The 27,873-nt window shown below is 30.2% G+C and overlaps 1 protein-coding gene and 1 long non-coding RNA gene across 5 annotated transcripts; both read left to right on the top strand.

Annotated features, from left to right (window-relative positions):
• Positions 1-5,728: 5,728 nt before the first annotated feature.
• Positions 5,729-9,286, top strand: LOC126678094 (aluminum-activated malate transporter 8). Its single transcript, XM_050372967.2, has 6 exons — positions 5,729-6,119; positions 6,300-6,440; positions 6,747-7,019; positions 7,170-7,288; positions 7,452-7,595; positions 8,554-9,286. The coding sequence occupies exons 1-6, from the start codon at positions 5,798-5,800 to the stop codon at positions 9,052-9,054; spliced, it is 1,500 nt and encodes a 499-aa protein (XP_050228924.1). The 5' UTR covers positions 5,729-5,797; the 3' UTR covers positions 9,055-9,286.
• Positions 9,287-17,326: 8,040 nt separating this feature from the next.
• LOC126679385 (uncharacterized) lies at positions 17,327-27,569 on the top strand. Of its 4 annotated transcripts, XR_008790630.1 has the most exons (6): positions 17,327-17,644; positions 18,902-18,986; positions 20,263-24,792; positions 24,891-24,966; positions 26,051-26,135; positions 27,351-27,569. It is a non-coding gene; the product is annotated as an uncharacterized LOC126679385 (long non-coding RNA). The 4 variants fall into 4 exon arrangements; XR_008790629.1 differs by lacking the exon at positions 26,051-26,135; XR_008790632.1 differs by lacking the exon at positions 26,051-26,135 and having other exon boundaries at positions 24,891-24,993.
• The last annotated feature ends 304 nt before the right edge of the window (positions 27,570-27,873 follow it).

The raw sequence follows: 27,873 nt of genomic DNA, 5'->3' as shown, positions 1-27,873 counted from the left end.
ACATTACACATATAGTCCCGACACTAAATGTACTTCAGTTCATGCAACAACACGAAATTAAATCATGGATTAACTTTTTTATTTGGATCCTACCCCTTGCTTTGCTGTTTCCCTCTTTTCATTCACGCCCTTATCACCATTCATTCACCCATTATATAGAAAAATATTTTAAATAATATATATTTTATTATAGTTTAATAAAATTAAATTCAATTTAATTAAGATAAGTAGAATTATATTATGAAACTCTATACCATATTCTATAAAAAATTAAAGGCCTAATAACTCAAAAACCCCTCACCTTTAAACTTTTTTTCAATTCCACCCTGACGTTGAAAATTTGTCAATTTTACCCACTTTTGAATTTTCCGTTTTCAATTGTACCCCAATATTTTAATTTTTGTTAATTTTTTTTACTTAAATGATGAAATCATTCAATTAATTAAGTCTAAACATGAAATTAAATTATTTTTTATTCAAAAAAGTACAAATAAGTCCTTTATTTTTAAAAACTAACTAAAAACTATAATAAAATTAACACTAATTTAAATTCTTAATTAATTTAACTAAATTGAAATAAATTTTAAAAATATACAATCAATATATGCGAGACATGGAGAATGTTTTAAACAAATTTTCAAACGCAAAAGACGTTAATTTAATTTTTCAGGGTACAATTGAAACACAAAAATGCAAAATAGGGTAAAATTGACAAATTTTCAACGTCAGGGTATGATTGAAAAGGGGTTAAAAGGTCGGGGTTTTTTTTAAGACATTAGGCCAAAATTAAATTATAAAATTGGCAATTACCTACTATACGTTATGTATATGCCTTAGCAAGTTGTTTGATAATGTCTCATATTCTGAAATTCTTTGTTCTGGGAAATTTTAAAGTGATATCTTATCATTCTTTGTAGAATACCATATCTAACTCAACATTGGGCCATAAATTTTTGTTTATTTCTCATTGATACATATATAATGGGAAAAGCAATATAGCATTATCTTCCTATATTTTGGTTCGAATATGAATATCTAATATATTTGGAGTAATTCCTAATATATTTTGGAGTATTCGTTTGTGCCATGTCAAATTGTAGAATTTTAATGAGATAATTAATTTGACAAGTTATTTTCTAAAATATTTTCATCTGCAGAAAAAAAAGACATGTGATTGAAAAGAAATGGAATAAATTAAATTAAAAATGAAATCGAAAAGATTAAAAAGACGCTCGAAAACGACCAGTAATTAATTGTTTTATTCCAACCTGGAGAATATTTTATGTTGGAGATAGAATATATTAAGAATAAAAAAGCGAGGAAGAGAAGTGAGCAGCATTTATACCTTGTACTTCCATTTACATGAACAATCTTAAATTTGGTCTCACATTTCATTAATTGAAGAAATTAAATCGAAATAAAAATTCTTCAAAAAATAAAAACAAAAATAAAAATTAAGAAAATTAAAGAAATGATCTTATGATCGTGTCAGATCCTACTCGAACACTAGTGAATTGCTGACTTTGCTATTCTGATAATAGCTTTTTTCTCAAAATAAATAAATTACAATATATAAATATATACATATATACGTAGATTGTTTATTTTTTTTTATTACTTGAAAGTATTAATGATAATATATTATTAAAAGGATAACATGCATGGGAGGTTCTGAACAACAAATTTTATTTATTTATTTATTATGTCAACTTAATTAGCTAGGATTAATCTTTTTTTTTGTTTATTTATTTTACCTTTTCCCTTATTTCATTGTCATCATAGTGTCACACTATAATCCAATTTAGTGATGCAATGTTCAATCGGAAACTGGTAGTATATTGGTTAGTGGTGACCAATTTCTTACCTTCTTTTTTAGGTACTACACTAAGTATTGTTGGACTTCACTTACTATTTTTAATTACATTCTAACAAATATTCCTTAATAAAGTCAGTAAGTGAAAATCCATAACACAACTTTGTATAATCACTATATTAACTTTTTTATTTTTCATCCAATTAAATCTGGAATTAATTAAATAGTCACAAGTCAGTGAAGTGAAATGCCTTCCACTAATAGTTCATGTATGCATGTTTCTGGAGGAACTTTAATTTATGTTAATACCCAACAAAATGATGTCATAGACACAAAAATACACACATGCATATATACTATATAGTCAATGAATATAAAAATAAAAATATTATGAATTTTTAAAATATAAGACACTTTTAATTTTATTAATTGCATTCTAATGCTAAAGGTTGACTATAATTTTAATTCGATTTTTAAATTATTTAACTGGCATTATACCATGACGTATTAAAATATAAATTTTAAAAGTCATCCATGAAAAATTATAAAAAGTAAAAGGAGACTTCAGAAAATGTACACATAAAATTTAATTCATTATTCAAAATAGGGTTAATGTCATAAAAATTTACCAACTTTATACGTTTTTTTTATTTTAATCACGTAGTTTAAATTTTTTCATTTTCATGCACGAACTACCACTTTTTCTCAAATTCATGCACGGTGCTGAGATATCAAGACTCCATTGGTGTAATTCGCTGAGGTGGAGTTCATTTTACACCACTATTTGATGTTTAAAGTAATGTTAAGGTAAAACTAATAAAAAGAAAAAGAAAATTTTGTTTTTTTAATCAAATTGAACCGGATAACTGAACTTTTTGGTTTGGTTTGATGTAGTCAAATGTATAGTTCGGTTTGATCCGATTTAAAAAAAAATTGATTGGTAAATGTCGACCGATTCCAAACCGAACTGAACCAACCAATACGCAACTTAATCAAAGTCATAAATGTTCTTTAATTTTTATTACTTCTAATGTTTGAAATTCCTCTTGGATAATCTCTTCTAATAAAATTTACTATTATGTTAGTTTTTTATGACCGTTTTATCAAGTATTATTGGACTGAATTATTTTTTAAAAAAAATGTTGTTCTTATTACCGATTTACCTTCATTAAAATTTGGCATGTTGACAAAAAAAATTTAATCGTTTTATTAAAAAAATTATTCCAACCATGAGTAGTGATTACATATAAAATTTAGTTCATTTAAATTTATAAATTAATCAGTTTCTATCATATTTTAAAGGTAATAGATTCCGGCGGTCATTGTATAGTATTTGCATTGGCATTTCAGTTATTTTATTGACTAAATTTTCATTTAAATGACAACAAGACGCTTCTATGTAATTTTGGATCTAATTATTCGTATTTGATATGCTTATGTTAAATTATACTTTATATTTTATGAAAACACATCAGAAATTTCAAATGAAATTGCAGTTTCCATTGACATTGTGGAATACAGTGCATATGATATATATACTATTTACGGTTTGTACTTTTTTTTGGGTTATGTAGAGAGTAGCTATAACCTGGTGGTGGCTATGTGTGTGGGCAAGTGGGAAAATTATATGATATCAACTCTATAGTTTAATCAGATTTTCTCGATATCGATCCATTCAGGACCAACTTTTTTTTATGTAATTGGCGGTCCTCTAATTGATAGTTATACTTATGTTAGTTGTTTTTATATTCTCCGGCATAATATTTTACAGATTTTTATCCACAATTTTGATTATTTTTTTTAAATATTATCTCTAAAATATAATTTTAATATTCAGATTCATCAATTTTATAAATTTGAACAAATATATTCAAATCACAAGTTATACCTATTTTTTAAAATTTATTTTTATAAATTTTTATTTTTATAAATTTTCGATTCCATAAATAATCATCTTACATGACTGATTTTTTTTTTAATTTAAAAATGATTATTTGGGTTTAAAATGGAAATTATGTGCCCAAAAACATGTTTAAATTAAATATTGGATATATTTATTTCAATTTATAAAAATGACAGACCAAAATGTTCAGATTGTATTTTAAATATATATTTAGTGAAATGGTTAAAATTGTAGATATAAAAATATTTTTTATTTTTATACTAGTCAATTAAGGTTGTACATTCGTGAATTGAACTGTATTAAAATTTTAATTTTTTCAAAACGAACCAAATTTAAAAGGTAAAAGGGTTATTTATGCTTATAAAGTTTGACTCGACGATTAAGTAAGCTTTCAACGTCTGAAAAGGTTCAAATGTGCACCAAACGTCTTAAAAGGTGAACAATCAGACCCTCCAATTTTGGCAACCAGGCCCCCAAAGTCTCATTTATGAGTCAAAATCGAGATCTGGTTGTTCACTTTTTAAGATGTTAGATACATATTATAATATTTTCGGACGTTAGAGGAACTTAATCTTGTAGAGGAAATTTAGAAGCATAAATGACCATTTTCTAATTTAAAAAGGCTTAAACTATTTTAAACCAAATTATACAATCAAGTATTTTAAGTGGAATTTTTTAAGAGCATCTCCAACCAAAAAATTTAAGATAGTGTGAAATTCAAACTATCTTAGTTTTTTATAGTATTATTACTCCCACTCATTACCCTATTTTTCACAAAAAAAAAAATTATATATTTTTTTTACATTTAATACTATTAAATTTAAATATTTACCAATTTACTTCTATATATATATTTTTAAACATATACATCCTCATTTATTAAAATATTTTGAAATTGATTATATAATATTAATGTCTAATGTAATGTAATTTTAATATTTAAATAAAATATTATATCATTAAAATTTATTGTTTAATTTATTAGGCTTATTTATTTTATATTTATTAAAAATAATTTGGGCCAAATCGTTAAAAATGTGAGTATTAATTAATAAAAAAATAGACTAAATTGAATATTTTGAAAGTTATCAATGTAAATTATGATTAGAAAATAAAAATAGAATTAATCAAAAAGTAAATTGGTGTGAATAGTGCAAACCTATTTCAAGGTATATACTATTCATAAACACAAGAATAGGATTGCATTTCGGTGAATTGGAGTGGTGAATAGTGAGATTCTTACACTGTGATAGTGGTGGGTTGGCGTTGATCTAAATTTTGTTTGATTTTGTTTATTTATATTTAGTTCTAAAACTGAAATGAATTTTCATTATCATTAATAAAAAAAATAAGACTGGAAATTAAATTTTTTATAATTTCAATTGAAATCGAACTAAAATTTTAATCCAACTCAATTTTTATACACTTTAGTCTCATACCGTCTTTCCACTTCAGTAACTTCTTACTTTTCTCTTTATCCAACTTTCATTTTTATTTTTTGATTCTCCCGACATATAATGTTTCATGAAGTGATTATTCCTTATTAAAAAGAGAAAAAGACGTACCACATGAGCCTATGGCTAATGAAAATTGCTAGTTATGGTGCTATGAGAGTGAGCTTAAGGACCTTTCAAGTTGTAAAATTTTACTTCATTAGTAAATGGTCCAAAACTAGATCTTCATGAGTCCTTTCAAGTGGATTTATAATCTCTTTAAAACTTAGGTATAGTCAAGTATAGTGGGCTATAATTTTGTTTATATGATCCAAAAAAAGAAATAAAATGCATCAAACATCTATAACCTTTAAGATAATTTAAATAATTTAAACCAAAATAAAATAACAATAAGGTAAAAGCTTAGTCATCCACATTTTGAAACTCAAAAAAAAAAGTCCTCACATACAAAAAGACACAAATTAAATATAATTTCTTGATGGTTAGCAATTCTCATTCTATTACTATAAATATAGGGCTAGCTAGAGACCATTTCTTCAAAGGCATTTTTATGTTATAAGCATCTCTACTTATCTTCCTCTCTCTAAAATAAAAGAATTAAAATTGTTATTATTTTTTCTTTAGTTCATGCAAAGTTGCCAATCTTTAGCAATGGAGATGGAGTCATCAGCAAGTCATCAAGAGATCAAGAGAGCTGGGCTGTTGACACGTGCATGGGGATGTTTCAAGGGCTTGATCGGTAACTTGAAGAACAAGGTGGTGAACACTGCAAAAAGTGTAAAAAAACTTGGAGAAGATGATCCTAGAAGAATTACTCATTCTTTAAAAGTTGGAGTTGCTGTTACATTGGTGTCCTTATTGTATTTTTCAAGAACACTTTATGATAGTTTTGGAGTTGCTGGAATGTGGGCCGTTTTGACTGTGGTAGTAGTTTTTGAATTCACTGTAGGTAAGTTAATTAATTTACATGTCACAAAATTACTTTAAATATTTTTATCCGTATCGATATGTTATGTTAAATTGTTCGCCGGTCATTAGTAGTATTAGATAAAAAATATACACATATATGAAAATGTATATGCATGATCATTTGAATAATAATATATAATTTTGTGGCATTTTTGTGTAGGTGGAACATTGTTAAAGAGTTTGAATAGAGGATTTGCAACACTATTAGCTGGTGCTTTAGGAGTTGGAGCTCATCACTTGGCAAGTCTTTTTGGGAACAAAGGAGAGCCTATAGTTATTGGGATTCTTGTTTTTCTTTTAGGTATATTTCTATATCATTATATTCATTATTCTAACATGTAACATTATTTATATCAAGTTTTAGAGATAACAATAAAATAAAATTTGAAATCTTACGTAACAGTTTAAACTTTATGACAAAATAAAGTGGATCTATATTTGTTCACGTCTCAAATTCAATGAATATTTACTTATAGTTAAAATTTCATCTAATAGCTGGAATTTGATTCAGATAAGATAGATCATCGTTCTCTTTTTAAAATGTTAAATCAACTCAAAATGTATAAAAAAATCCAAGTTAATTATACTATTTGATGTTTATATGCAGCTTCAGCATCTACATTCAGTAGATTTATTCCAAAGATAAAAGCAAGATATGACTATGGAGTGTTGATATTCATATTGACATTCAGTTTAGTTTCGGTGTCGGGTGTTCGAGTTGATGAACTCGTAGAAGTAGCTCATCAAAGACTATCAACAATCATAATTGGTGGAGCTGCCTGTATTGTTATATCCATCGGAATTTGTCCGGTTTGGGCCGGTGAAGATCTTCACAAATTAGTTGCTTCCAACATTGAAAAACTTGGAAACTATCTTGAAGGTATATATAGCCGATTGAAGTTATTTTTATGACAAATTAGTCCAAAATCTGGATCAGAATGACATAATTATTTTTCCATAATATATTAGCCAGTTTCATAATAAATTTTTTGTTTAATTAATAAACAAGAGATTTGAATTAATTATACAGGTTTCGGAAAAGAATATTTTGTAGAGGATGGAACAGAAGATGAGATTAAGACTAAAAACAAGTCATTTCTTGAAGGATATAAAAGTGTTCTCAACTCTAAATCTGCAGAAGATTCCATGGTATATTTACTAAATTCCTTTTTCTCCACTAACCCTATATTTTTTTTAATCTTTGCCACTAGCTTCTGCACTTTTCTTGAGCTTTCCTACGCCACAGGCATCAATTTGTACTTATTATTTTCAATAACAATAATTTTTTTAAAAAATATTGCAAAATTTGCAGGCAAATCTTGCACTCTGGGAGCCTAGACATGGAAAATTTGGGTTCAGGCATCCATGGAAACAATACTTGAAGATTGGAGCTATTTCAAGACAATGTGCTTACCATATTGAAGCTCTTAATGGCTGCATTAACTCTAATATCCAAGTAATATTTCATATCCATCACTTAATTTATCTATTTATCTTTCATTTTGCTTGTGTTAGTAATTGTACTTAAACACCATATATATATATATATATGGTGTTTATAGTGATGTCAAAAGAGTTCATTTGAGCTAATACAAATCAAACCGAGCAACATTTGAATCGAACTAAAAAAAAGTTCATTTGAATCGAACTAAACAATCAATTTGGTTGATTTTTTTTATTTGATTCAGTTTTTTCAACTTGTTGTACTAAAATTTAACTGATTTTTTTTTATCTAAAATCAAACCGAGCTGAACCAAAAAAAATCAAAATTGTTTTAAAATGCTAAACCGAAGAATTAATTAAATCGATTCAGTTACTCGAATCGATTCGATTCCTGCATACTCATAAATTTACCATAATGCTATATAGCAACATAAAAACACCAAATAATAGTGAAAAATAAATGTAGAGAAACATTGAACCTAAACTTTCAGATATCTTTTAGATCGATGATCATATTATTATATTATATTAATAATAAAGGCAAAAAAAATCTTCAAACAGCTCACAATTCCATTTAGTACTTTATAGTACTTGTATATATACTTGATTATGTTTTGACTTTGTTGTTTTGTAAACAATAACTTTCTATTTTTATTAAATTTAATCCTACATGTATATGCACCATACAAAGTGTTTTCATGAAATCACCCTACAAAAAAGATTCTTTTAAAGGTATCTAATAAATAAATAAAAAAGATCATTTTGATCCACAAATTTATATGGTAGAATCAATTAGGTCAAATTTCATTAATTAAGATCAAATAGACCTAAATATTTATAATTCCATATCAAAAGAATCCAATTATTTTACGACTTCATCTTAATTTGGACTGTTTGGATCTATTTGATCTGTTTTTTTTAGTTTCCGAAAAAAAACGATGTTATTAATTAATAAATTTGTGGTATTACAGGCACCAGAAGAATTCAAGAGTAAAATTCAAGAACCATGCAAAAAAATGAGTGAAGAATCAGGCAAGGCATTGAAATTACTATCTTCAGCAATTAAAACAATGACTGATCCATCTCCTGCAAAAATACATGTAGACAACTCAAAAACCGCCATTAATGAACTCAAAATTGCTCTCAAATCTTGTTCATTAGACCATGATGACTTACTAATAATAGTACCAGCTGCCACGGTTGCATCAACCCTAACCGAGATTGTCCAATGCGTCGATAAATTATCCGAATCGGTCCATGAACTTGCTAATTTAGCTCATTTCAAGATTGTCGAAGCAACTGTTTCGCCCGAGAAACCTCAATTACTTCACCGTGGAACGGTAAATCCCGTTCTTGACCGCGGTGATGATCATGTTGTTATTACAATAGAAGGAACGGATTCGCCGGAAAATAATCATGATGACAAAAATCAGGCAACCAAAATGCCTAGCCGCCAAAATCTTCAAGTGTAAATATTTTGTTACATAATATTTACTATATAACATGTGAACTAATTTTTTATGTACTATAGTTCACTGTTAATGGTAAAAATTTATTTACCCTAGTGTAGCTAGTTTCACAACATCTCTGTGATAGAAGAGGGGGGAAATTAGGTATTAGAGAAAAAAATTTCCCGTTGTTTTCATGAATTTAATTTCTTGTAATATTTTGAAGGAAGTGCTCTTCCTATTGATAAATATGCAGTGTTGCTTTGCTCTTTTATATTCTCCTTTTTAATGAAAATAATAACTTAATGGAAAATAGTATTTATTATTTGTTTGCTTTTTAAAATTTAACTTTTTGAAAAAAGTTGAGGGTTCAATATTTTTTACTGGAAAAATGACTTTTTGGTAAAACTTAAGTAAGTTTTACTTTTTTTAGTTAAAATGATACAAAATATTATGTCCCTAAGTTCAATTACCTTGATTTTGAACCTCACATTTTTTTTGATGAATAATTTTTTTTTGATGAATTGAACCTCACATTTACTTTACAATTCAATAAAAAAATAATTCTTAGGATTTTGCAAAAAGCGTTGTCTTAAGAGATTACTTTTATTTGAAGTATACATTCGGTTCAAACATAATCGAATCAATTTTTTTATTTTTGTAAAATTGAATCAAACTGAAATTTTAAAAAACTAAACAATTTCATATTGAATCGAATCAGTTAGGTCGGTTTTTTTATTTGATTACTTTAGTTCGATTTACATTATACTTGGTTAAAAAAATTATGTACAAATCCGAAATCCATTTTTTAATTTATTTCATATATTCCATTTTATCCCAAAGAATTCTGTTAGGACCCCTTTTAATGTCAGAGACTCTTACCCCGTGACCAACTCGGTTAGCTATACGGAGCATCTCTTTCTTACCCTTCGGGAACCTTCTTTCCTTTCTCTAATTTGGTACCCGGCCCCTTAGAAAGAGGAATCCAAATAAAACTAAAACTTTATATAATATTTAACTGAATCAAACTGAATATATTCGGTTTGATTGTTTGGTTTGTTTCAATTTTTACACACCCCTGCTTTAAATAACTAAAAAAAGGAGGACAATATCTTGAATGCTTAGAGAATATAATGGTTGTGGCTGTGGCAGTTTATTCTTTTCTTTAAAAGTCATTTTTCATGAGCACCGGCCAAGCTTAACTCTAACTTTCACTTGATGATTTTTTTTTTTTATTAATGTCTGGACCAAATCTGACTCTCCTTTATATAGCAATTCACATGTTAAATAGACAAATAAATATAATTTATAGATATATTATATATAAAATAATTCAAAATTGGGTTTCAACTCTATGTTTTTCTAGACAGAGTTGCGAGGCTGAACTTTAAAACAGAGCTGAGCAATGAAAATATTTAACTCTTTTTTTAAGAAGACTATAAAAACTTTATTTTCTTGCCAATATGTCTAAAACTTTTAATTCGATCATATTAATCCAGTTTTAAAAATGAACAGCAGTTGTAGTTTAACTTCACCTATTGGTTTATTTGATATGTATTTTTAGTATTTTGAGTGATAATTTCTAAAAAATCATATGTATGTTTTCAAAATTTTATTTTACTTACATAGCTGTATACATATAACTTCTAGATAATAGATATTGAAAATATCCAAACTGTTAGAACAAAATTATTTTTCTAATTCGGTCTTTAAGTGGCTCAAATTGGACAGAACATTTTGTTGTGTAATCTGAACTGCTGTTTCTGGACAGCCTAAAGTCTTAACTTCTCGGCTAGATTTCGACACCTTCGGGTGCTAGTCTTAGTCCGAGACCTAAACAAAAGTTGTAGGCGACATTCCAAAGTTTAAGAATGTTGGTTTCGTTTAGGGGTCGGACTATTTTAAGTACGCGTTTTTAATAGCCGAAGTTGGCTAGAAAACCAACTTTTTAGTTAAATAGTTATGGCTTGAATTTTATTAATTCTTACTATTATTATATTTGTATAGACTCGACAAGGCGATTATCGACAAGACAAGGAAATTTATGGATCGAGATGTCGAAATGCATAATTTAAGTCATTGGATAACAAGTGATGAGTACACTTTAAATTACTCGTCAATATTCATAAAGCCACGTATTTTCATACAAAAGGCTATATGAATATTTATATATTTGAAGTGTATGTTTTTAAAATGTATTATGTATGTATGTTTTGAAAACGATTGCTTATTAAATTATGTTGTTTTAAATAATAACATGGTTATATGAAAAGAACAGAAATGTTAAAGTACCGGGGAAGGGTAAAACAACATGATACGAAGTCAAATATCAAATAATATACGAGAAAAATTTAGTACATTCCTATATGTACTAATAATCGAATATCGGTAAAGGATAAATCAAACATAATACATAATATCGAATATCGAACAAAAAACAAGTAAGGAAACATAGTACGTTCCTATACGTACTATTAATTATAATGAATGCCCATACGTGCGTGTGTTATAGTTGTGTGCTTGTAGATTGTAATGTGCGTGTCATGGTCCATAAAGGATTAATATAACAGAACGTAAAATATAAAATCAATTAATAAGCGTAAAACGAGAATTGTACTACGTTACACGCAATAATAAGAACCGAGATACGAGGTTAAACTCCGTAGAACTATCTCGGGACCTGTATCTCATCCATTCCCGATAATAGTCCTCGGGACTCATACGAAAATAAAAGGCAAGTATAATACATCGAGAATCAATATAAAACAAAATCAAGAATCAATACAAAACAAGTTCGAGAAACAATACGAACAAACTTTCCTATTAGATGACAATAGGAACTATATGAATCGACAGTTAAGTTCAAAAGACATGTAGGGTGTAGAGTTTGAATACAGACACGAGGTTGAACTCGGTTGAACTATTCTCGAGATCCTTGTCTAAGGAGTTAACTCGGTTGAATTATCTCGGGACTCCTATCGATCGATCGTTTGGGATTGAGAAATGGTACTAGTTAAGTCGGTTGAACTATCTCGAGACTGTACCATATGGTTGTGGTTAACTCGGTCGAACTATCTCGGAATCCAACCATAAGGATCAAGTCACAAGAGACTTGTCAATAATTTAATTCGACTTAAAATCATGATGATATGAACTAAGATTTAAGGTTCGGTCGAAAACTAATGCAACGAAATGAGAAAAGAAAAATACGAAAACCATAATAAGAAATCAAAGATGTCGAATACGTATGAACTATAAATTTATGAAATAAACAAGAGTTATGAAAGAAAGTAAAAAATGTACGCAATATGATTTCAAAAGAGTATTTTTCATAGGTTTAACCCTTTATGAGATATTGCGTGTAATTTGGTGAACTCACTCAGTTTTATACTGACCCCGTTGCTCCTCCCATTTTTCAGGAATAGTCTGATATGATTTGGAGTCAAGCTTCCGAAGTTCTAATTCTCGGAAGTGTGTACAAGAAGAAAAAGAAGGTTCTCATTCTAACAGTCCACGGTAGTCTAGAATTTGTTGACTATACCTTTGTAAAGCGTTTTAACTCTGATATGTTTTCGAACATGGGTCACATGTAATTTGATAATGTTTGTTATATGGAAAAGGTTTTGATTTGCGAAAAATTTATATGTGTTTTTCAGGCTTGCTACGCGTTTTGGAGCTAGCACTCCCATTTTCTAGCATCGGTCGCATCTCTTAAATTTAGGTCGTGGCATGAGTATCAATTAAAAAAGCTTGTTTCACGAGACTAAACTGACCTCTTACATACTTAAATACATTAATATTATAATGTTTTTAATCATTATTTTTATATTTTACTGAACTCGAACTTGAGTATCTTAGATATCGCTCGAGCTTGAACTTAGTTCGATATTATTATATTATTTGAAAACAATGAAAAATCATCGGAATACAATATCATTTTAATAATTAATATGAAATCTACTAAAATTATTTTTTTATGAGTTAATATTTACTTTTTTAAAATAAAAAATGGAACTCATTTTTATTTTTAAACACAATAGGTCCTTAAATCTAAATACAATATCAAATTTTTAAACTTTTATTTTTTTGATTCAATTGGTCCTTAAACGGAGATCCATTTAAGGACTTAATAAACCAAAAAACAAAAGTTTAGATACCTAATGAACCAAAACACAAAAATTTAGGGATTTGAAAATGCCAAATAAAAGTTAAGGGACCTGATGAATCACAAAAAATAAAAGTTTAGAAATTTGAGGAAGGTGATAGGAGTTGAAGAATCTGATGAATTAAAACCGTATGATTTAGGGATCATAAAATAGGTTTAGCCAAACAAATAAATAAAGAAGACAATAGTGATGAAGCTGATGTATATATCTAAATTAAGGTCTTTAGGATACTAAAAAGAAATAAAGAATTAAAGAACAGTGAATCCAAAGGTTTAGCAAGCTAAATAGGAAAAAGAACAATGACATTTGGATTTGCTTACATTGTTTGAGGTGTTTTCCACTTATTTTCCTATTTTAGTGGATTTTCATCAATTTCTATACATATACCACAATTTCTATTTTCTTAGGTCAATTTCACAATGACTATTTTCATCCATTTCTATTTTTTTCTGTTTTATGGAAAAATATATATGTAAATATACTAATAAGAACATATACATATCATATGCCATATGTAAACACTCTCTTCATTTATAACTTTATAACTTTGTTTCATTTTTGTTTCCTTAGTAATTTAAATTACATTTTTTTTTTTCATTTAATAAATCCCTAATATGATTAGATATAAAAAAATGATAAAAAGAACAGAATATTTAAATTATAAAACTCCCAAATTCACATGGAATTATAATCATAACATACTATATTATCATATACAGACATATTTTAGAAGGTAAAATGCGAGATTTTTTTTAGCCGTCAAACACGAATTGTGTTTGTTTTTTTTTTCTATTGATATCATTTTTTTAAGCGTCCTCATCTTGTCTCATTTTATTTAATCAACAACTATTTTTTAATCACTTTAACATTTTTTTACTTATACCACTAATATTAAATTACTCAAAGTTTTTATGAAGATTATTAGTTTTATATCTACTACTTAGAACTCGAATTTTTATTAACAGTATATTTTGACTTCTAATTACATCTAAAAATTTAAAAAAGACTGAGAAATCGTTCACATTTGTTGTGATCGAATTAATATAAATCCACAATTATCAATAAATAATTAATTTGAGAATTAATCAATCAAATAAAAAATATAGCAATATTACGTGGTTTGCCAAGTATGCCTACATTCACATAAAATAAAATTATATGAGATGTGATAAAAGGTCCATAAAATAAATGGAAGAACATTCTAATATAGAACATCTCTGTAAGAACAAGAGCAAATTACTTTTACACCCCCATATATATTATAATTCACATTTTTATTATTTTTATTGAAAAATCAATCAATACGGTCTTATTTTTATTTCCATTAATATTTTATTCAATTATTTATTTTTGATGTTAGTCAACTAAGTTAAAAGATTTAACTTGATTATCCACTACCTATTCAGCTTATTATTCCTCTCTGCCGTTAACTGTTCCTCTCTGCCGTTAACTGTTCCTCTTTGTTGTAAATTATTCCTCTCCGTCATCCTTCTTTATCATTTGCTCTCGACTAGACCTTTCATTGTTCTTGGTTGGGCTCGTTGTTCTCGGCTGGTATTCGTAGTAGTAGCTCACAAACCCAGTTGGGTTTGTTTGAGTTGCTGCGATGAAAGCAGCAGTGACCGACGTTGTGGCTGTATAGCAGCAGTGGGTGAAAGTTTGAAGAGCACCGACATGGCAGAATGGGCGGTCAGGAGAAAGGCCGTTGGTGAAGAGAAGAGAATTAGGTTTAATTTGATTTTTTAGATTATGATTAAATTTTGTTTAATTTGGTTTTAATTAGATTTAATCAGGTATAAAATTTGGTTAGAACTTTAATTAGGGCTAATTAAATTGTTATAATTAATTAAAGTTTTAATTAGAATTAATTAGGATTGGTTATATTTAATGAGGATTAATTATATTTAGTTAAGAATTTCATTTTTTTTGTTAGAAGGACGAATTTGATACGAAATGACCAATTTTTAAATCTGTTTGATCTTTTTTTTGCTCGAAAATCACTTATTATATTTTATGCTAAATTGAGGGGGTGAAGTGATCCTTTGTTCTTTCAAGTTCTATGTCCAAACACTTTAACTAGGTAAACTAATTAATAAACACGTGCAATTAAGTGCTTGACTTCATCATCTACTTTTTGCCTAGAGATTCCATGGAGCAATATATGTTGCTTGTTAATAAAATACAAATTTAATTATGATTAGTGCTTAACAATCAACTAATCTTTGGATCTCTGAATTCCTATTTCTTAGCTTTTCCTTCATCTAGAAGTAATAGTACACATGTATATACAAATTAATTCCGTACAAGATTACATTTGTAAGTGAAATAAATTATTTTTTATGTCATAAACACAACTTCCACCACCATTCGTGACCATACTTTAAACCAAAACTGAAAGTGCGAGAAAACAATTAAAATAATTAAAGTAAAAATCAAGTGTGTGATACAAAATCGAATACAATATGCACAAAAAGTTAGACTTACATAATTATTACGTACTAATCCCAATTAAAACCTAGTTATAGTACAAATTTCAGAAAGCTGAACATTCTCTTTGCACTTAAAAAGGGTTGTTTTTTTTTTATCTTGCAATAAGTTCATAAAATATGAAATGTGCAGTGACACACACTGTAAAGCTGAATTTATCACCTTTTTCTACTGTGATTACATTCATCAATTTGTTAGGTTCATGCCTTTTTAACAACGAGTTCACTTCAATTTAAATTCTGTTAAACCATCTCTAACAGCACACCAAATTGTCAATTTAATTAATAAATTCTCTCCAATATGGTACTCTATATTCAACTTTACTATAACGTATCTTTTTTTTTTAATTTTATAGTATATAAAGTCACTTTAATATAGTATATCTATACGACTGAAGATAAAAATAGAATAACTTTATTTTATTTTTAGTTTTATAGTTTATTATAAATTTTAGGCCTAATAACTCAAAAACCCCTCACCTTTAAACTTTTTTTCAATTCTACCCCGACGTTGAAAATTTGTCAATTTTACCCACTTTTGAATTTTCCGTTTTCAATTATACCCCAATATTTTAATTTTTGTTAATTTTTTTACTTAAATGATGAAATCATTCAATTAATTAAGTTTAAACATGAAATTAAATTCTTTTTATTCAAAAAAGTACAAATAAGTCCTTTATTTTTAAAAACTAACTAAAAACCATAATCAATTTAACACTAATTTAAATTCTTAATTAATTTAACTAAATTTAAATAAATTTTAAAAATATACAATTAATATATGCGAGACATGTAGAATGTTTTAAACAAATTTCCAAACGCAAAAGACGTTAATTTAATTTTTCAGGGTACAATTGAAACACAAAAATGCAAAATAGGGTAAAATTGACAAATTTGCAACGTCAGAGTATGATTGAAAAGGGGTTAAAAGGTCGGAGTTTTTTAAGACATTAGACCTAAATTTTATTATTAAACATATTTAAGTGTTTGTTATAATATAGTCCAAATAAAAATTGTAATAACCTAAATTTTTGAGGTATTACGTGTAGTGCCACGAGGCATAATCGTAAAGATTAAGAATGAGACTATCAGATTAATAATGGATAATAAGGACTTAGACCGAAGCGGGTCTATTGGAATTATCGTAAAATAAGAATTTACCTGGAAAATTATTATGCGATAAATTGAATTTAATATGGACTAAAAGGGAATAAAATAAAATGAGTTGGAAAGACAGAGCTAATAATATTCACGGCAAGGTCCGTGAAATATTATTAATAAATGATCGTCAAGTTTCGTAAGTATACGAAATTCGTTTTAGAAGAAAGTTTGACGATTAGTTAAGAATAAGGGTTAAAGTGCAAATTAGCCACTTTAAGGACTAAAGTGGACTTTTAACCACAAACTTCCGGAGGAAGTTGTGTTTTACTCTATTTTCTCAAGATAAGAAAATAATATCGGTAAAGTTGTTATTGATAGTCATTAAAATGAAAATTGGACGAAAAAGTGAGGAAAAGTGCAAGTTAGCTCAAAATGAAAATTTGAGCGTTTTTGGCCAAAATTGCCAAAATAAATTATTGGAGGGTGATATTAAAAGATATGAGATTAATGTTATTTATTTAAGAAATAAATAAATAACGGAATTCATCAAGAATCGAATGATTAAAGGATTAGTGGACTAAATTGTACGAAAGATAAGCTAGAAAGTAAAGAGAAAGGAGGTGACTACTTCAAGGATCTAAGTGGACTTTTTACCCACTTATTATCATCTTTTATGAATGGATAATCATTCATTCAAACACAATTTTGCAGCCAAAGGAGAAGAATCCCGTAACTCTCCTCTCAAATTTCTCACAAATTTTCAAAACATCATATCTCATTCGTTTTAAGTCCGAATTGAGCGATTCTTGCGGCCACGGAACGAGAAAATGATTATCTACAGATCTATAGCTTCAATTTGAGGTAATAAACTCAAATTACAGTTAGGGTTTCAGGTTTTAATATTTCGGTTTTTGTTAAAGTTTGATGAAAATGGTTGTTTGGTTATGTATGATGATTAGGAGCTATGATTATGGAATTTTGATGGTTGTTCATGGAGGAATTCATTCAGCCAAAGGGTTATACCATCAAACAAAGGAATAAATTCATAATTTTGGACTTTTGGTAATGAATTGATTGAATTGAGTGGAGTTTTGGTTAAGTTTGAAGTTGGATTTTCCGGTTTGGTGTTGAATTGATGCTGTCTACAACTAGAATTGTTTGAAATACTTAGAAATGTTTGTTTGAGCTGGAATTTTTATATGTTCTGGGTATATGAGTTAAGTTGGTGTATAAAAAATTTCAGAATTTTTCATAATTCTGATATTGAGATAAAAAATAAATAGCACCTAGTGCTCTGTTTGTAAATTGTGTAAGGCTGCTGCTGTAAGTTAATTATTTGAGGACCTTAAACACATTAGTTTGGCCTAATTTTTGGTATGAACTTAGAAATATATGTTATATAAGTGCCATAAAATTTTCAGAGAAAAATATGGCCATTTGATAGGTTAATTGAATAAATCTTTGGCTGTAGTCGGTGTAGGCAGCCGTGCTATGCACAACGATGGTTATGCCGATACGTATATTTGCATAGACAAGCAGAAAAAAATGGTTTGAAGTGAATTGAATAATTTGTTAAGAGATGGATTGATCGAGGTGTCTGAATTATGTTGAGGTTATAATTCGGTATCAATAGGTTAGTCTTGTTGTGTATTAAGTTCCGAATTGAATTGACGTTTTGCATAAAACGTCTTGCAAACAGCGATATTGCAAAGGCAATATCTCGGGCTGTATGATTCCAAATTAAGTTCCGTTTGCTGGTACGGAAACTTAAGGATGTTAACTATAAATGTCTAAGTTTAATATTTTGCTGAATCGGACTCTAAACTGCTCGTTTAAGGCAGGATATTACGTCGCGCAGAGCTGTCCTGCATTTTCTGGACAGCCCAAAGTATTAACTTCGAAGCTTGTTTTCGACACCTTCGGGTGTATTTCATGGTCCGAGACCTAAACTAAAGTTTTAGGCGACGTTCTAAACTTTAAGAATGTCGATTTCGTTCAGGGGTCAATCTATTTTAGATAAGCGTTTTTAATGACCGAAATAGGTTGATCGAACTAGTTTTAGATGCGTAATCGTAATTAGATTTGTTATTAATTCGTAGCGTTATCGAATTTGCGTAGACTCGACGAAGCGACTATCGACAAGGCTCGAGGGGAACGGATCGAGATGTCTTCGTGCTTATTTGAAGAATTTGGATAGCAAGTGGTGAGTACACTTTAAATTACTCGTCAATATTCATAAAGCCGCGTATTTTCATACGAAAGGCTATATGAATATTTATATATTTGAAATATATGTTTGCAAATGTACTACGTATATATGTTTTGAAATACATGTTTATCGTATTATGTTATTTTCATAATAACATAAATAAACAAAGAGAATATACTTATTTAAATACCGGGGAAGGGTAAAGCTATACAATATGAAATCGAACATCGAATCAAATATAAATAAGGAAATATAGTACATTCCGTTATGTACTATCAAACATAATAAATACCCATACGTGCGTGTGTGATAGATGTATGCGTGTAGATTGTAATGTGCATGCCATGGTCCATAAAGGATCAATATAACATAACGAAAAATACAAAATCAATTAGTAAACGTAAAATGAGAATTGTACTATGGTACACTCAATAATAAGAACTGAGATACAAGGTTAAACTCGGTAAAATTATCCCGGGACCTGTATCTCATCCATTCTCGATGATAATCCTCAGAACTCATACGTAATAAAAAGTAAGTGCGATACATCGAGAATCAATACGAAACAAGATCGAGACACAATGTGAACAAACATTCCTATTAAACGACAATAGGAATTATATGAATCGACAGTTAAGTTCAAAAGACCTGCAGGGTGCAGAGTCCGAATGCAGACACGAAGGTAACTCGGTTGAACTATCTCGGGACCCGTGTCTAAGGAGTAACTCGGTTGAATTATCTCGGGACTCCTATCGATCATTTGGGATTGAGAAATGGTACAAGTAACTCGGTTGAATTATCTCGGGACTCCTATCGATCATTTGGGATTGAGAAATGGTACAAGTAACTCGGTTGAATTATCTCGGGACTGTACCATATGGTTATGGGTAACTCGGTTGAACTATCTCGGGACCCAACCATAAGGATCAAGTCACAAGAGACTTGCCAATGATTTAGTTCGACTTAGAATCATGATGATATAAACTAAGATTTAAGATTCGGTCGAAAACTAATGAAACAAAACGAGAGAAGAAAAATATCAAAACCATAATAAGAAATCAAAGATGTCAGATACGTATAAACTATAAGTTTATGAAATAAACAGAAAGTTATGAAGGAAAGTAAATAGAGTATGCAATATGATTTCAAAAGAGTATTTTCTATATATAAAATGGGTTTTCAAATGTTTTAACCCTTTATGTGATATTGCGTGTAATTTGGTGAACTCACTCAGTTTTATACTGACCCCGTTGCTCCTCCCATTTTTCAGGGATGGTATGATATGATTTGAAGAGTTAAGCTTCCGAAGTTTTAATTCTCGGAAGTCATTTACACAAGAAGTGAAAGAAGGTTTTCATTCTAGCGGTCCGCAGTAGTCTAGATGTTTTTGTCTATGTATTTGTATAACGCGTTTTAACTCTGATATTTTTGTAAAATGGGGTCACAGGTATTTTGATATGTGAAATATGATTTGATTTGCGAAAAATTTACACAGGTTTTTAGGCTTGCTACGGGTTTCGGAGCTACCACTCCCATTCCCTAGCGCCGGTCGCGACTCATAAATTTGGGTCGTGACAAAGTTGGTATCAGAGCCTGGTTTAGAATTCCTAGGCCATTGTTCTTTTATGATTGAAGTATAGGAAAGTGTCGATCAATATATAGGAACTACTGCGGATTATAGGGATTTCCAGTCATGTCTTTTGAACGTTATCAATGTTTTCATCGATTTTTCAAACGTTTTACAAAGACGTCCCCTCCTATACGTGCTATTAGGAGTCGAGTTAGAAGTGTGCATGAGCACAAATTGTGTTTTGTGTTTACTCGAGTAAGCAATACGCTTTCGAGTATCTATAGTCTGCGAAGAGTTATATACTCTCGAGACTCATATGATAAAAGAATATCGTTATGGACTATGATTGAATTAATTGATTTAATAGTATATGATTGATGAGATATGCGATGCGTTACTAGACACGATCACTCAGGAGAGTGATATGCTCACAGGTATGTACGCCTGTGATAATGTATGCGATACGTGACATGTGTGTATATGAATGGTTATTATGGATAGAACTTGCGCTTATTGATTGGATGCTGTTTAATTTTGCTAAGTCTATAGTGAGTGGAATGCTCGCAAGATTTAAAGTACGCGACGCCACCGAGGAAAATCTAGGAAGCACTGATTTTCTTTGGACTCAGTCAATATATATGCTTATAGCCACGATAGTGACGCGCGTAGAACATAGATATCATGATTATATGTTTTGATGTTTTGCTAAGTCTACAATGAGTAAGAACACTCAGAAGACTTGCAATACGAGATGTAATCGTAGAAAACCTAGAGGAAGGAGGTATCCCTAAGGATCCAACTTACGCGGATGACTGTTATTTGTGATGACTAGTATGTGCTATATTTTAAGGAATTCATCGTGATTCCTTTATATATATCCGCCATACTATGAACAAAGAATTGCTCGAGCACGTGTTGTTGCACAGTAAGTGCACGAGGCCCAAGGAGAAGCCAGAAGTAATGAAGGTCAATGTAACCTAATCCATTCGGCCGATAGAGGCCAGGGACGAGGCAAAGATCAAGAAGAACCTGGTATAGACATAGTGGAAATATATGGGCACCAGGAGTGCCGCAGCAACCCAATGTCAATATTAATCAGTTAACAGCAGAAATAACTGATATAAGGAATTGTATGCCAATGATGGGGCAGTTGATACAAAGACAGTATCAACGTGAAGAGAGAAACACAAATAGAGATGGATATTAGCATACATGGAGTTATACCCCAAAAGGAGTCTGATGGATCAAAGGATACACTAGAGTTTCTAGAAAGAAGTGAAGAGTAAGATATTAACAGCAAGTATAACCCAAGGGTTAGTGTTACAGTAGATAGTAACCCAAAGGACGAATCGCAATAAGGTGAATAGTGAGAATATAATAAGAAGAAAAGCAATGTCCAAAGGGAACTAATGTGAATACGTGTTAGGGGCCAATAAGGTGGCAAAGAGGATTCGAACAAGATAGTGATCAATAGGATTATGATATCGTGAAGATTATAAAGGATGTTAGTAAGTGCCATAAGAATTAGCAAACTTCTCTGCACGAGTAAGAAGATAGATAAGAGTAAATGAAAGGGAGTTGGTTAACAGACCCGAGAGTCAATAATCAAGATAAGTGATAGGCGTGGAAGTAAAGAAACTGCTAAAGGCAGCATATGGTAAGAAAGGTTGAATAAATTGAGAAACTCATCGGGAATAAATAAACGAAGTGTATCACATAGACCAGAAGATATGATGAAGGTTAATGAGAGGAATATAACAGGAGACGCTAAAAAAAAAATAATGACAAAAGTGAAAAGACCGAAAGGCGATGCAGCCAGACTCATAAGAACGATAGACAAGGGAAAGTAGCCAAGGATGCTAGAAACTATTCGTCCGTCTTTGGAACAAAGAATTTCCAACCTTGCAAATCCCATGTGCCCGCAACGCGGCAGAAGTCACTTGGGTAAAGGTCAAGCTATAATCAATGTATGCAATTGGTGTGGACAACAAGGTCACTATGATAAGGAATACTCGCAGTCCGTGTAAGTGGAATACCACAGATGACGCGAATCAACTGTCTCCTAAAAGACGTAGTTCTCACGACGTGTTCTGGTTAAATACAATCAAATAGATTGCGTAGTTGAAGAAAACATCGTGAAGTCCGAACGTTAGAAGCTCAATAACGATTAAACCTTTCGAGATAGTCTAGTATAGACACGAACGTTTAGAACGTACTCTTCAAACGACGTTTGAACGAGACGAGTGGAACCACATCTTTTCATGTGCAAAAGATGTATATAGATTACGAACGGCAAAACAACAAACGATAAGAACGAATAGAAATACAGAGTCTGATGTCGAAAGAAACTTACGTAAAACCGTTTTATGAAAAGAAAAGTATTTGATTGAAATGAAATGTTTTGAAAAGACATAATTGTGCCCGGACACGAATCATAAAAACATTGCATTGACACGAATAGAATTGTATCACTACATCCATATTGCATTCACTAGTAGGACATGCATCATATACATTGTGTGTCTGAAAAGAAAAGAGGAGTGTCATTGCAACTCTTGTGATGAGAGAAGTCATCACACCGGTGCACAATTATGACATGATTTGAGAAATGAAAGGTATCATGGTTTTAAACGAATAAGTTTTTAAACGTAAGTAAGCTCAGACAGGGACTCTGTATATAGAGGCATAGGACAAGACTGATCATCTTGTTAGGCCTATATGAAAACATACGTATGTAACACGACAAGTATATAGAACGACGAGTAGTGTAATGCGAATCGCAACATATCGAGATTTGGATTGCAAATCTCTAAAGCGGTCTTGTATATTAAATACAAAAACAACGACGCTACTTTACAAATATGTAAAGTGATAGCGGCCATGATTAAACTCGAAGCACGTTTGCCTCTAGGACGAGAAAATCTAACATAGAAGTTAGTTACGTCAGGGGATATGAACCCTACGAACAAACATATGTTGTTTAAAAAGGTCGAATAAAGAGAATTGATTCATAATAATTATGAATCAAATAGTAATAAGGTGGTTATGATGGTTAGCATAAGAAGTTACTCGATAAGTATATCGAGACACTTTCACCTAAAACAGTATTAGATGAATGATTGTATAAACCTAACTGTAAAGTCAACAGTTGGTGAATAATTAGTCAGAGTATCGCATCGGAAGTGTGGAAGGAAGCGAATGATAAGGTTCGATTAAGTATTGGTTAAGTGATACTAGAAGATTATGAAAATTCGAGGACGAATTTTTGTAAGGGGGGAAGATTGTAATAACCTAAATTTTTGAGGTATTACGTGTAGTGCCACGAGGCATAATCGTAAAGATTAAGAATGAGACTATCAGATTAATAATGGATAATAAGGACTTAGACCGAAGCGGGTCTATTGGAATTATCGTAAAATAAGAATTTACCTGGAAAATTATTATGCGATAAATTGAATTTAATCGGGACTAAAAGGGAATAAAATAAAATGAGTTGGAAAGACAGAGCTAATAATATTCACGGCAAGGTCCGTGAAATATTATTAATAAATGATCGTCAAGTTTCGTAAGTATACGAAATTCGTTTTAGAAGAAAGTTTGACGATTAGTTAAGAATAAGGGTTAAAGTGCAAATTAGCCACTTTAAGGACTAAAGTGGACTTTTAACCACAAACTTCCGGAGGAAGTTGTGTTTTACTCTATTTTCTCAAGATAAGAAAATAATATCGGTAAAGTTGTTATTGATAGTCATTAAAATGAAAATTGGACGAAAAAGTGAGGAAAAGTGCAAATTAGCTCAAAATGAAAATTTGAGCGTTTTTGGCCAAAATTGCCAAAATAAATTATTGGAGGGTGATATTAAAAGATATGAGATTAATGTTATTTATTTAAAAAATAAATAAATAACGGAATTCATCAAGAATCGAATGATTAAAGGATTAGTGGACTAAATTGTACGAAAGATAAGCTAGAAAGTAAAGAGAAAGGAGGTGACTACTTCAAGGATCTAAGTGGACTTTTTACCCACTTATTATCATCTTTTATGAATGGATAATCATTCATTCAAACACAATTTTGCAGCCAAAGGAGAAGAATCCCGTAACTCTCCTCTCAAATTTCTCACAAATTTTCAAAACATCATATCTCATTCGTTTTAAGTCCGAATTGAGCGATTCTTGCGGCCACGGAACGAGAAAATGATTATCTACAGATCTATAGCTTCAATTTGAGGTAATAAACTCAAATTACAGTTAGGGTTTCAGGTTTTAATATTTCGGTTTTTGTTAAAGTTTGATGAAAATGGTTGTTTGGTTATGTATGATGATTAGGAGCTATGATTATGGAATTTTGATGGTTGTTCATGGAGGAATTCATTCAGCCAAAGGGTTATACCATCAAACAAAGGTATAAATTCATAATTTTGGACTTTTGGTAATGAATTGATTGAATTGAGTGGAGTTTTGGTTAAGTTTGAAGTTGGATTTTCTGGTTTGGTGTTGAATTGATGCTGTCTACAACTAGAATTTTTCGAAATACTTAGAAATGTTTGTTTGAGCTGGAATTTTTATATGTTCTGGGTATATGAGTTAAGTTGGTGTATAAAAAATTTCAGAATTTTTCATAATTCTGATATTGAGATAAAAAATAAATAGCACCTAGTGCTCTGTTTGTAAATTGTGTAAGGCTGCTGCTGTAAGTTAATTATTTGAGGACCTTAAACACATTAGTTTGGCCTAATTTTTGGTATGAACTTAGAAATATATGTTATATAAGTGCCATAAAAGTTTCAGAGAAAAATATGGCCATTTGATAGGTTAATTGAATAAATCTTTGGCTGTAGTCGGTGTAGGCAGCCGTGCTATGCACAACGATGGTTATGCCGATACGTATATTTGCATAGACAAGCAGAAAAAAAATGGTTTGAAGTGAATTGAATAATTTGTTAAGAGATGGATTGATCGAGGTGTCTGAATTATGTTGAGGTTATAATTCGGTATCAATAGGTTAGTCTTGTTGTGTATTAAGTTCCGAATTGAATTGACGTTTTGCATAAAACGTCTTGCAAACAGCGATATTGCAAAGGCAATATCTCGGGCTGTATGATTCCAAATTAAGTTCCGTTTGCTGGTACGGAAACTTAAGGATGTTAACTATAAATGTCTAAGTTTAATATTTTGCTGAATCGGACTCTAAATTGCTCGTTTAAGGCAGGATATTACATCGCGCAGAGCTGTCCTGCATTTTCTGGACAGCCCAAAGTATTAACTTCGAAGCTTGTTTTCGACACCTTCGGGTGTATTTCATGGTCCGAGACCTAAACTAAAGTTTTAGGCGACGTTCTAAACTTTAAGAATGTCGATTTCGTTCAGGGGTCAATCTATTTTAGATAAGCGTTTTTAATGACCGAAATAGGTTGATCGAACTAGTTTTAGATGCGTAATCGTAATTAGATTTGTTATTAATTCGTAGCGTTATCGAATTTGCGTAGACTCGACGAAGCGACTATCGACAAGGCTCGAGGGAAACGAATCGAGATGTCTTCGTGCTTATTTGAAGAATTTGGATAGCAAGTGGTGAGTACACTTTAAATTACTCGTCAATATTCATAAAGCCGCGTATTTTCATACGAAAGGCTATATGAATATTTATATATTTGAAATATATGTTTGCAAATGTACTACGTATATATGTTTTGAAATACATGTTTATCGTATTATGTTATTTTCATAATAACATAAATAAACAAAGAGAATATACTTATTTAAATACCGGGGAAGAGTAAAGCTATACAATATGAAATCGAACATCGAATCAAATATAAATAAGGAAATATAGTACATTCCGATATGTACTATCAAACATAATAAATACCCATACGTGCGTGTGTGATAGATGTATGCGTGTAGATTGTAATGTGCATGCCATGGTCCATAAAGGATCAATATAACAGAACGAAAAATACAAAATCAATTAGTAAACGTAAAATGAGAATTGTACTATGGTACACTCAATAATAAGAACTGAGATACAAGGTTAAACTCGGTAAAATTATCCCGGGACCTGTATCTCATCCATTCTCGATGATAATCCTCAGAACTCATACGTAATAAAAAGTAAGTGCGATACATCGAGAATCAATACGAAACAAGATCGAGACACAATGTGAACAAACATTCCTATTAAACGACAATAGGAATTATATGAATCGACAGTTAAGTTCAAAAGACCTGCAGGGTGCAGAGTCCGAATGCAGACACGAAGGTAACTCGGTTGAACTATCTCGGGACCCGTGTCTAAGGAGTAACTCGGTTGAATTATCTCGGGACTCCTATCGATCGTTTGGGATTGAGAAATGGTACAAGTAACTCGGTTGAATTATCTCCGGACTGTACCATATGGTTATGGGTAACTCGGTTGAACTATCTCGGGACCCAACCATAAGGATCAAGTCACAAGAGACTTGCCAATGATTTAGTTCGACTTAGAATCATGATGATATAAACTAAGATTTAAGATTCGGTCGAAAACTAATGAAACAAAACGAGAGAAGAAAAATATCAAAACCATAATAAGAAATCAAAGATGTCAGATACGTATAAACTATAAGTTTATGAAATAAACAGAAAGTTATGAAGGAAAGTAAATAGAGTATGCAATATGATTTCAAAAGAGTATTTTCTATATATAAAATGGGTTTTCAAATGTTTTAACCCTTTATGTGATATTGCGTGTAATTTGGTGAACTCACTCAGTTTTATACTGACCCCGTTGCTCCTCCCATTTTTCAGGGATGGTATGATATGATTTGAAGAGTTAAGCTTCCGAAGTTTTAATTCTCGGAAGTCATTTACACAAGAAGTGAAAGAAGGTTTCATTCTAGCGGTCCGCAGTAGTCTAGATGTTTTTGTCTATGTATTTGTATAACGCGTTTTAACTCTGATATTTTTGTAAAATGGGGTCACAGGTATTTTGATATGTGAAATATGATTTGATTTGCGAAAAATTTACACAGGTTTTTAGGCTTGCTACGGGTTTCGGAGCTACCACTCCCATTCCCTAGCGCCGGTCGCGACTCATAAATTTGGGTCGTGACAAAAATGTTCGATTTAACCGAAAATTTTAAATATGTATATTAAATAATTTTTTTTATTAATCAATTCAACATTTTATAAAAGTTGTATATTTGATGTCTTTTATTATTTAATAAATATTTTTATTTTTTTAATAGGTATAGTTATTTTATAAATTTAAAAAGTATGAATATATTTAGATTATGTATATGAACATAAAATAAATTTGCATATTTAGTTA

This window comes from Mercurialis annua, linkage group LG4, assembly GCF_937616625.2.
Source record: "Mercurialis annua linkage group LG4, ddMerAnnu1.2, whole genome shotgun sequence".
NCBI lineage: Eukaryota > Viridiplantae > Streptophyta > Magnoliopsida > Malpighiales > Euphorbiaceae > Mercurialis > Mercurialis annua.
The sequence above is the reverse complement of the archived record's forward strand: the minus strand, read 5'-3'. Positions and strand labels throughout refer to the sequence as shown.